This window comes from Penicillium canescens (assembly GCF_028828765.1).
Source record: "Penicillium canescens strain IBT 15451 chromosome Unknown utg000015l_segment0_segment0, whole genome shotgun sequence".
Lineage (NCBI taxonomy): Eukaryota > Fungi > Ascomycota > Eurotiomycetes > Eurotiales > Aspergillaceae > Penicillium > Penicillium canescens.
In genome coordinates, this window is record NW_026703977.1 from 34,538 (window position 1) to 44,974 (window position 10,437).

The window sequence follows — 10,437 nt, forward strand, 5'->3', positions numbered from 1 at the left end:
ATTCCCTGCACTGTGATGTTATTGGTTGATCGCCCAAAACTTGTCTTGGCTTGGACCCCAGCGTAGCTGCATGTGACTCGGCCAACTAATGGCGCCTTTCTACGCTGTTGATCCCCGTCAGTAGTTAGGTATCCTTTCGATCCCCCCTTTCCCCCTTCCTTACCTTCTCTTCCGTTCTCTCATTTGTTACTTTTAACCTCCCGATTCCATACCTCCGTTCTTCCCCTCCGCAGTATGGGTGTCGCTGCAACCAAAGTAGTTTGCTCAGATCTTTCTCAAGCTTGCATTAACGCCGAGAGAAATGGAATATCGCGTCTTGATCCGGACCTTATTTGCCAGTCTGATGTTCGTTTTCCTAACCATGTCCGACGCTGTGCTAATTGACACAGGCTTTTGTCAAAGCTGCAAAAGCATTGTTGAAGCAACTGCCCGTTCAACTGAAAGCCCGACCTAGCAGAACATTGCTCGCCAGCGAACGCTTAGATACCATACGTCTTCCTGAGGAACTAGAGGCAGAGTTTCGAATATGGAGAGAAGATCCGCAAATGTTCCACCTTTCCCTAGCTGAGCGCATTTCTAGCCCTCCCACAGTAACCCGCCTCCAAATTCCCCCGATCGCGGAAGTTTATATCCGCTGCTCAGAAGCCGACTGCACAGCGACTTTGGAAAGTGTTCGACTACGTTTTTACTGTGTTATTTTCTATGACCTCAAAGAGGAAATCACTCCAAATCAACCACTCACTTCTGAGATATTGAATCTTATTACCGCTGCGATCGGGAAAACCGGTGCCGTGGATGGGTTTAATGAGACCAAAACCCGCAAGAAGATCAAGGAATGGATCAAAGCTGGTGCTAAATTTTCAAGCCTGGCTAAAGATCTTAATGGTCGCGGTGCCCTTTTTTCACCACTTTATCGAAGTCTCAGTAAGTAGACTTTCCGTCGTATAAATTGCTCATCTACATGCTTAATTTGAGTACCAGCGTTCTAAACCACCTTCCCGAAAGTCGTGACCATCCAGATCGCAAAGAGTTAATAAGTTCGCTACTCAAGAGGGGCATTGCTCGGGAAGCGACAAAGCTTAACGCGAATACTGTTGCAGATAAAATAATCGCCCATCACCTTGGCCCATTAAGGGCCACGTTGGTCGAAGGAAGTAAGCATACGGCCTGGAGTTGCTCGCATAAGAAGAATCGCTGATTAGTTTCATGCGAAGTCCGAAAGGGGTTATCGGAAGTTTATCCTGCCCCGCGACGAAAGAAGACCCCATCCCCGTATACTCAGCCAGATGCAGACAGTCCATCTTCTGGCTTGGGAAACGAAAATTCTTCTGGCATCGACAATGAGGAACTGTCATACGAGGAGGGTTCTGTGACCGATCTAGGTATTTATTGACCAACCCAATCAAAGAAGCGCCGTTGGCTTATAACCCACAGACTACGACCGTTCTTCTGTTGGGACCGCGCCAATCGAAAGGGCTCAAACACCGCTCGACGATGAAACTGGGACTTGTCAATCTAGGCCAGGCATTACATCTAACGTTGATAGCAGTCGCCAAAGCGTGCCTGGAAATACCCAGACAAGCCGTAAAAGGCGACAGTTAAACCAAACCGATTTTTCAACATCCAGTCCATTTAATACACCAGGCTCGCCATATCATGATGAAGTTCGGAGTGTAATTGGTGATTGGAATAATCACACGTTTGAGATGAGTCCTGTCCCAGAGTCACTGGTAAATGGACACCGCAATTCTCCCAGACCCCTTGGTGTGTAGCTTATTGTCAATCCCATGAAAGGTCTTGCTAACAGACTTAGGGGACTTCGATTTATCATTGTCCCATGAAACCTCTCATGGTGCCGATCGTGGCAGGTCATTATATCATCAAAACAGCCAACAGATGTATCCTTGCGTTGGAACAGACTGGATCGACTCTCGACCAGCGGCATCTGATTTTCTAAATGGCATTCCGGGCGGTATTATACTAGATGGCGTGTTCCCCGACTCCGGCTCTACTACTCTCCATGCATTGGCACAGAGCCGACCTACCCAGATTACCAACAATGAGTCCCCAGGGAATGGGCTCTATCAGGTGGCATCGACCAACGTTCATGTGCCATCACAAGCTCAACAAGGGCAAAGGCGAACCAACAACTCTTCCTTGCAGTCCGGGTCTATATACAGCCCTAGTCGATTGCGAATGGATAATTTTCCGTACATGACAGATGGATTCACCCAGCCCATCAGGCCCTTTGCCGAATCAGGGCCATCATTTCTTTTTCACGGGCACTCTCCAGATACTGTATCTTATCCCGAACTCCGATATGACCTCCGGGGTTTCGATTTCCAGGGCCCCTAAGAAGGGCGGTAGCACTTTTGTTCCAAGGCTGGCGTTTGCTTCACTTGGCTTGCAGACTAGGCTCATTCCCTCAACTTTATTGCTCGTTATCGACATGGCTGAAGATAATTGCTAAATCTATCGAAGAGATTTCTTGTCCCTGTCTCCCGCTAAGTCTGACGGCAATTACCTCTGGATTTAGGCCTACGGCCTGCGGAAGATGTCCGTGGCGTTCAGTGTTTATAGAGATACGTTAATCTTTCGCTTCCTTCTCCTTCTCCTCCTTTCATCAACAACGAGCTTACTTTCTACTCCTTTTTTTTTTTTTTTTTTTTTTTTTGAAAGGTGCAGACTCGTCTTCAGAGGTGGTGTTTCGGTGAACCACAAACAACAAGCGATTTTGCAAGAATATAAGGTCTATTTTCCATCCACCTGGCCCTTTTGCCTTTGAGGCGTTGATAAACACCTCGGCGTAGAATTGTTTACCATTGTTTGCGAAGGGGAAGCAAGCCTAATGCGCAGTCTGTCCCCAGTCTCGCGCGTGGCAAATGGCATGTAGTGTTCATGCCCCTGTCCAGTTTTTTCCGTCGTTTCTTCCATCGGACAGGCACTAAGTTACATAGCCTTCGATTCTATTCTTAGTTTCTGGGTCTACTTGGCTGTTACACCATTCGCTACGAATCATCCCGTCTTAGAGAACTGTAGGTACCGAGTAGCAAAGAAATGCAATGTCTTTGGAGAATTTGAGCTAAGTCATCTGGACTCTGAAGCTACTCTAGAATTTCAATAATGTTTGGGAAAAGACAAGCGCGTACTTGCTCTATTGGCATCACCAGAATACTCGCTCGGCGACGAAAAGCCCGGCAGAATTACAGTAGGCTGGTCTACTTTTGAAGGCAGCGACAACTGGGAATTTAAATAAGTATAATCCCTGGCTGTATCTAATATATTGGAAAGATCAAAAAGGTTCATCACAAATGTGCTATTGTATCGACCCGAGAAGACACGGGAGTGAAGAAGTGAAGACCTTGTACGCCGATGGGGGTGTTTGACAACCAACGACCAGAATGAGATACCTTTTGCATTCGGCATGGGACAGGAAAGCAATCTCCAACCTGAAAGTGATGATTGCGGTCCGTTAAAGCTTCCAACTTCCGGAATGGGCTCAATTTGCTCATAACTTCACGACTGGAGATGAGCCGATGGATATTGCGGGGTTCCTTGCCTCGGATAACAACTTCGTTTGTGCGCTCCTAGGTACTTTCATTGACTTGGCTAGGCTTGCAAATGTCTGGTTGCGAATTGTCCAAGTCGGGAAATTTCATTTCAAACCATGTGTTGGACGAAGATGCAACGAACGGGGGGTTGGGTCGAACTGCGGCCCAAATTCCCGTGGTTTGCTTGGTTTACCCCACTGTGGGTAGGTCACGAGACACGCATGACATTCCAACGTTGCCTTTAGCCCCGCGCTCCTTTTCCTATCCTTCACCACCTTTCAAAACCCACCTTGCCCCAGCCAGAGTGCGATGTCTACAGCCTATCCGTTAGCGCTGGTATCCGACGACGTGAAGACCGCCGCGGCGCAGGCCTGGGAGGAAGTCCGCGAATTCATTGAGCGTTTTCCAACACCAAGCCGATCTGCATTTGCCCCATTCTTTCCAACAGAAGCTTGCGCTATACCTATACGCGCGAGTCTGTCCGAGTATAGCGTGAGTCAGTTGTCTCTTCTGTTCTTGACACCTGCCCTAACCTCGCGGATTACGCTAGGCAAATAACACATCAAAGGGGAAATTGAGAAAATGGAAAGAGGCCTTATACGTGATATACCCGTTCTCGGGGGAAACCAAAGTCGCACAATCTTTTTCGATCATGGTCCCTTTACATATCTGTGGCAAAATCGAGATGGAAGGCTTGAACTTGGACATGGATCATTATTACCATATCCAAGAGGATACTGGTATAAAGATACCCGAGGGTGGCAAACTCGTCATCATTCTTCTATCTGATTTCATATGGTCATCTTGAATGGGATTGTCAACCACCATAAAATGTGCATCTGATCTTCAACTGTATGATTCTAAACCTAAGCCTAAACTAGCGCCAACCGAAAGTCCCAATCTCAACAACCTTCCCACCGACGCCTACATTGGCGTCCGCTTTAACATCCGCCCAAAACGCGCAACCACAATCTACCCCGAACCTATCTCCGAACCTGACACAATGAACGATTTTCACGGAAAATTTCATAATACAATAAGTTTTCACCATACAGTTCTGCTCAGTTGCCCCTCCCCAGTCCCTGGACCTGTAACTTGCAGCTGCTAGTACGCAAATATCCGTCTCTCAAGGCTCGAAATGATTCAGGATATGAAATTGAGCGAATCACTGACTGCATCACAAATGGCCAAAACTGCTGGGTATAACGTTAGAAACCGTTCAATCATCAATATCAGTAGCAGTATTCTCCGGTTCGGAAGTGTCAAGAGTACCTTCGCGCATCGGTCGACGACGAATTATAACCCCCTCGATGCTAGAAGCACTGTCTTATCGCCTCCTCGAAAAGCCTATATGGTATGTGGACGAAATGGCAATGTTTTAATGGGACGAGTTCCGTATCAAGGTCACAATCTCGAGCCTCAAACAGACGCTCGCCTCGGTGGGCTGGTCAAGAAGGTGGCTCGACAGAGAACAAAGGAGCAAAACGCCGATTCAGGAGATTTCCATATATATAAACTGTCGCACCTTATCTCATATCACTTGGTCTATGTGAATGAGTCTGTGTGTGATAAGTAAATCATGCTCAGACGTACAGGTTAGTCTCCGGTGGGCGCGGCGCCAATACAGGTACCCAACTTTCATCGCGATCCGCGGTTTAAGATACTGCTCACATATTGTCAAGCTTGAATCGTGCTCGCTCGTATATTCCCAAGCTCAACAAGTGCTACAAAATTCAAAGCCTTCATTGAAAATACATTTACTGAGGCCTGGCCACTAGAGTGCTCAATATCGAAGTGAGGGGAATCAGAGATCAGGTCGCTGAGCTTAGGATATCCGTGTGTGGAGAGATTGAAATCTGCGTGTCGTGCTATGAGGTGCTCGCCGACCTCAGATAGCCTAACCCACCCACTGTTATCGAGAGTCGTCTCTGCCGTGCTCTGCAGTTGACTATCTGAGACATGGGCCAGGGCTCAAGTCTGAGCTTTTCCCCTACCTTAGGTCAGTCACGGCTAGTTATTGGGCGAGGAGCAGAATAGGGCATTTTTCGTTTTCACTTAGTCTCTACCCACGCTACTTTGAATTATCAACATTGTCGTGAGTCAAAAAAAATGAGTTGAAGCTCTCTGTGTACATGTATCAATCCTGGTCCTGCTGGACTGTGTAGCGGTTCACCAAACCTCCGTCCTCAGAGTATCTAAAACTGCAGGTACTAGGCACCCTCTCCTGTCCCAACCAACTCAGACAATGTGCTCTCGGCTGATCCGGCCACCAGCGGCGTCGTAGTAATCGACGGTACAGTGCCGCCGTCTGTCGCTTCTGCTGGTGTGCCAGCCGCTCCTACAAACTCTCGTCAGGGCTTGGTTGCGATGAGGGATGCCAACTTACACGACAGTGGCACTCGCAGCCCCGGCAGGTGCTTGGCTAATGACCAAGTTGATAATACTCGTCTTCTCCTTGGGATTGTTCGAGTACATGTTGATCGGGTCGAAAGTAACATTGCTGGTGTTCATGATGAACCAAGAGTTGCGCTATCTTTGAGAAAACAAGATGGAAAATGAGCTTAGAAGAAAGAGGGCTGTTGGCACAGGCAGATGACTTTTGAATAATGCAGTTAGGTACGTCCGGAAATTGAGCCATAGCGAACTCACGTCAATTTATATTCCTTGCTCACATCAGAGCCAAGCTAGACAATGACTATCTAATCATTCATCTCGATCTTCCATTCATCGACTTTGTTTTGGTGACTGAGGTGCATAAGCGCTGGAATCATGGCCTCTGTTGAAACTTGATGTGGCCAGCCACGACTAACGGTCCACTTAACTTGCTTGCTCCCTCGGTAAGTACATTATCGAACAACCACTTGGAGTCATTCCAAGGGCAGGGCGTCTATCGTAACGCACTAGCTATCCGTGATCAGGTTTCAGGAAGGCGTACAAAGGATAATTTTGCGCTCGTACTCGGTCCCCATTGGTTGCTAATTCTGTAACTTGGGTCACCTGGCGGCTTGACCCCACGGTCGATACCGGGCCGCTATTTAGGCCAATAAGAACAGCTCAAGTTTCTTAGTCATATCACACTACGATGAATAAAAATAGTACGCGCCATGACGCGTGTTCCGTAAAAAGTTCCGAGACTCGTCGATGTCGAGGGACCATAAATGTACCCCAGAGGCCTTGTTCCACGCTCTTTGGGAACGTCTATCCAGTTTCTCCCGAAGTTTTGGACTTCCCCATCACAATCCTGCATCTTTTACAAGACACTCCGCTCTGCAACTCTTGGACAACGCAGCCCCGTCACAGCCATGAGTACCTCATCTCCTCCCACTCCGCCGTCAAGGGCCTTAATAGATGACGAACGGCGATTCAGAACTATTACATTACCCTGTGAGTGTGTGGAGGATTACTGCCCAGGTGGTTATCATCCAGTCGTTCTCGGCGACGTCTTCAACCGCCAGTACAAGGTCATCCGGAAGCTTGGTGAGGGCTCCTACTCAACGGTTTGGCTCGCCCGTGACCTGAAGTAAGTTCATCTTTTGCATTTTCTACCCGCGACGCTATAGATTATCGATACTCATTTCCTTGAAGAAACAGTGGATATGTCGCCCTGAAGATCCTTGTGTCGGAAATCTCGGGATCGACAACCGAGCTACGAACCTTACGCCACATCATCGAAGTCGCACCAGTAGAAGGGACCCGATATATCACGCGACTGCTAGACGAGTTCGAACACCGCGGGCCCAATGGCGTCCACAATTGCCTGGTATTTGAGCCCATGGGTCCGAGTGTGAATACTATGGTCGAGGAGCTGCCGCAGTTCAAACCTCGCAGGCGAGGAATGAAGATCCGCTATCCGCTTCGGATGGCAAAGAGCATCCTCAAGCAATCCTTGCAGGCTCTTGCATTTCTCCACGAAAATGGTATAGCCCATGGAGATTTCCAGCCGGGAAACATACTCTTCACTCTTAGCGATATCGACTCGACGCCCGAGGACTCGCTCCGGCAAGAGGAAGATGTGCAAGCCCGGTCGATCTCGCCCCCGGTACAGAGGTTAGACGGTAAACAAGATAAATGGGCTCCTCGATATCTTTGCGTTGCGCAGCCACTGGTGCCCTTTACCTGCTACGCCGAAGGGTTCAAGGTCAAATTATCCGATATGGGCGGTGGTGAGTCCCTCCCGTTTCGATTATCTGTTCCTTTTTCTTGAAGAATATCTATACTCATATCTGACTGCCCTGGATAGCATATTTCTTTACCGACCCGCCAACAAAGCCCGTTACTCCACTCGGTCTTCGAGCTCCCGAGTTGATTCTTACCGGAGCCGTGAACAATACCGTTGATGTCTGGAGTTTCGGTTGCCTTATCTTTGAGCTTATCACAGGACAGCCTCTCTTCTGTATACCATGCTCCGAGATGGAAGATGACGATCATCTTCTCTCCCTCGCGGCCCAGCTCGGCCCCCTCCCCGACGAGTTCTTCAAGCATTGGACGACCTCGTCGCTCTATTTTACGCCCGAGAGGAAACTTTTTAATTGTCAGCTTGGAGGAGTCGCTCCGGGGGAGGAACCGCTTATGGTGGAGCAGACATCCATGGAAGAGTCATTCGACCGGGCAAGGCCGGATCTTGATGAGGAGGAAGCCCACAAAGTGAAGGCGCTCATTCGATGGATTTTGCAATATGATCCCGCGAAGAGACCTTCGCCTGCGAAAATCTTATCTGATCCATGGTTCTGCGAGATTGACGTTGAAAGCGACTCGTCCAAGGTTTCTATAGTCTAGTATCTTACGTGGTCGTTGTCATCCACTTGGCCGTAATGTACCTACCCTATAGGGCCTCAGTCACTACTTTACCCATTCGAGTATTAGTTGTTTATATTGTCTGCGATATAAACTTGTTGTGGTTGTGTAGCGGGACCTAAAGCAGGACCGATAGACCCACCCGTGGGGGCTCTCGTCAAACATTGTTGAAGCGGTCACTAAGGAGACAGTTTGGTGGTCTGTACGAGCTGGCGACATCTACTTCCGGTAGCTCTCGTGATGCAATGCGAGATGACGCAATCAATCAGCACTTTCTCCCCTAGCCGCACAGCCCATATTGTCGCTGGATCCGTAGTTTTGCCTATAATATGTTGGGTTATTCAAAAGTGGGATTGTCCCAGAACATGCGGATTATTCGCGGACACATTCCATGAAGGCTATAATATGCCCTTCTTAAAGTGAACAATCGAAAAAGTATAAGCTGCTCTCCATGCAGTAATTCTCTTCATTTCAACATTGCATATTGTCCACTTTGTAAAAGACACAGGACAATCAAGGATATACAATCCTTCAACCTTCTCTTGCCATATCTGGGCATCCCTGCCAGATTGAGTCTGGAAGGGTGGTTCCAGTCATCGAGTACGCGAGTCAGTCGACCCCGAGATGACTCCAGTGCCTGCTCGATAAAGCGCTGCCGAGACAGCTGCTTGTCGTGGAGCAGCTGTAGACCGTCCCTCTCTTTGATCAGGTGTGTGCCAGCCTCCTTCAAGATCTAATTGCTCTGCTCTAGCTTCTGGCCATCGATGTGCTTGGACACGCATGACTCCCATAGGCGTCGATAGAGTCCGACAATTCGACCTACTGGAAAGATGAACCTGGGATGGTGGCGTTCGAGGTCTGCTAGCACCTTCAGAATCGGTTGAAAGGGCTCGGTCGCCACGGTATGTCTTGTTTCTGCTTCCTGTGGCGAAAGAAAGAGCTGCGATGGTCAGCAAGAGCATTGGAAGCTGAGCCGCTTTACTTACCAGTGGAGGGATATAACCAGAAGCTTCCTACAAATTGTCTTTTTCACAAACGATTGGCAATGCACTGGGCTGTTGTTCTCCTTCTTTTTCCTGGTCTGGCGTGCTGCTAGGGGCCTCCATCTTGATTGTAGTAAAATTCGAGTATCTGAGCAATAGCATGTCCATCAATTATTGGAGGATTTTATAGACTAGCAGACGCAGGTGGTTACTCATTCTCACTTTCACCGTGAATGTCAATTAACACAGTTTGACTTTGCTTAGAACCCAAAGACTTTTCGGGGCTCTGTTAGCAGTCCGTTCAATGGTGCTGGTGAGAATCTCGTAGTGTTGATTGTTGGTGAATGTGCCTCATATTATTGGCTAACTGGTGATGAACGGTCCAGGAGATATATTGTTAAAACTTGGGATGTCTAATGGTAGGAGATGAATGGAGCATGCAAAACAGTCTATTCCAGAGAGGTGTTTAAGTCTGATCTTCCATAGTATGAAAGATCTGCTATATATACGGTCGCACTAGTACTGAATTGATGCATCAGAATGATGCCTTAAATGCAAGGCATCATACGATGGATCTTGCATCCATCTCAACATATATATTCAACCACAACGCATTTTCCACATTCGGTTGAGAGCTCAGAAACCCCAAACGTAAATAGAGTAAAATCTAGAGGACAGAAAAAGAAAATCGAAAAAAGGATATCTATCTCAACCATGATCACAGGTTCAAAAGTTGACTCCCGTCAGCAAGGACGGCCAAGCTTCAACGGGTTGACGGGTCGAGTACCCGTGCCCGCGCGACCGCGGCCTGACGCTTTCCGCAGCCTAGAGGGACAGAACCACACAGCGCAGACAATCAACACTCGAGCGAGGCCAGAAAATTTCCATGTTTTTTAGACGAGAATGATTGCCTCAGTATTAGGACCGTAGATTCAACAGTGAGCCAACGTTTCTTAACCGACTCACTTTGACTCATTCTCAACATGACCCTAGCATTTTTCTTGGTGGGCATCTAACATGACACCAAAAATTTCGCTGCGAATAGTTGCGGTAGAACGAAGGCAAGAATTGCAACAGACCTCACTTAGGATAGCGTCGTGTCCTTGAAT

At 48.1% G+C, this 10,437-nt stretch overlaps 3 protein-coding genes across 3 annotated transcripts; 2 read left to right on the plus strand and 1 right to left on the minus strand.

The window, feature by feature from the left end:
* Positions 1-234: 234 nt before the first annotated feature.
* Positions 235-989, plus strand: N7446_014174 (uncharacterized protein; the record flags this gene model as incomplete). The annotated part of the gene is made up of 3 exons (XM_058522913.1): positions 235-345; positions 390-924; positions 982-989. 3 exons carry the CDS (start codon positions 235-237, stop codon positions 987-989), a joined length of 654 nt encoding a protein of 217 aa, XP_058364751.1.
* Positions 990-5,789: 4,800 nt separating this feature from the next.
* N7446_014175 (uncharacterized protein) lies at positions 5,790-6,062 on the minus strand (the record flags this gene model as incomplete). The annotated part of the gene is made up of 2 exons (XM_058522914.1): positions 5,790-5,889; positions 5,938-6,062. 2 exons carry the CDS (start codon positions 6,060-6,062, stop codon positions 5,790-5,792), a joined length of 225 nt encoding a protein of 74 aa, XP_058364752.1.
* Positions 6,063-6,853: 791 nt separating this feature from the next.
* On the plus strand, positions 6,854-8,327 carry N7446_014176 (serine/threonine-protein kinase; the record flags this gene model as incomplete). The annotated part of the gene is made up of 3 exons (XM_058522915.1): positions 6,854-7,071; positions 7,137-7,714; positions 7,792-8,327. The coding sequence occupies 3 exons, from the start codon at positions 6,854-6,856 to the stop codon at positions 8,325-8,327; spliced, it is 1,332 nt and encodes a 443-aa protein (XP_058364753.1).
* Positions 8,328-10,437: the final 2,110 nt, after the last annotated feature.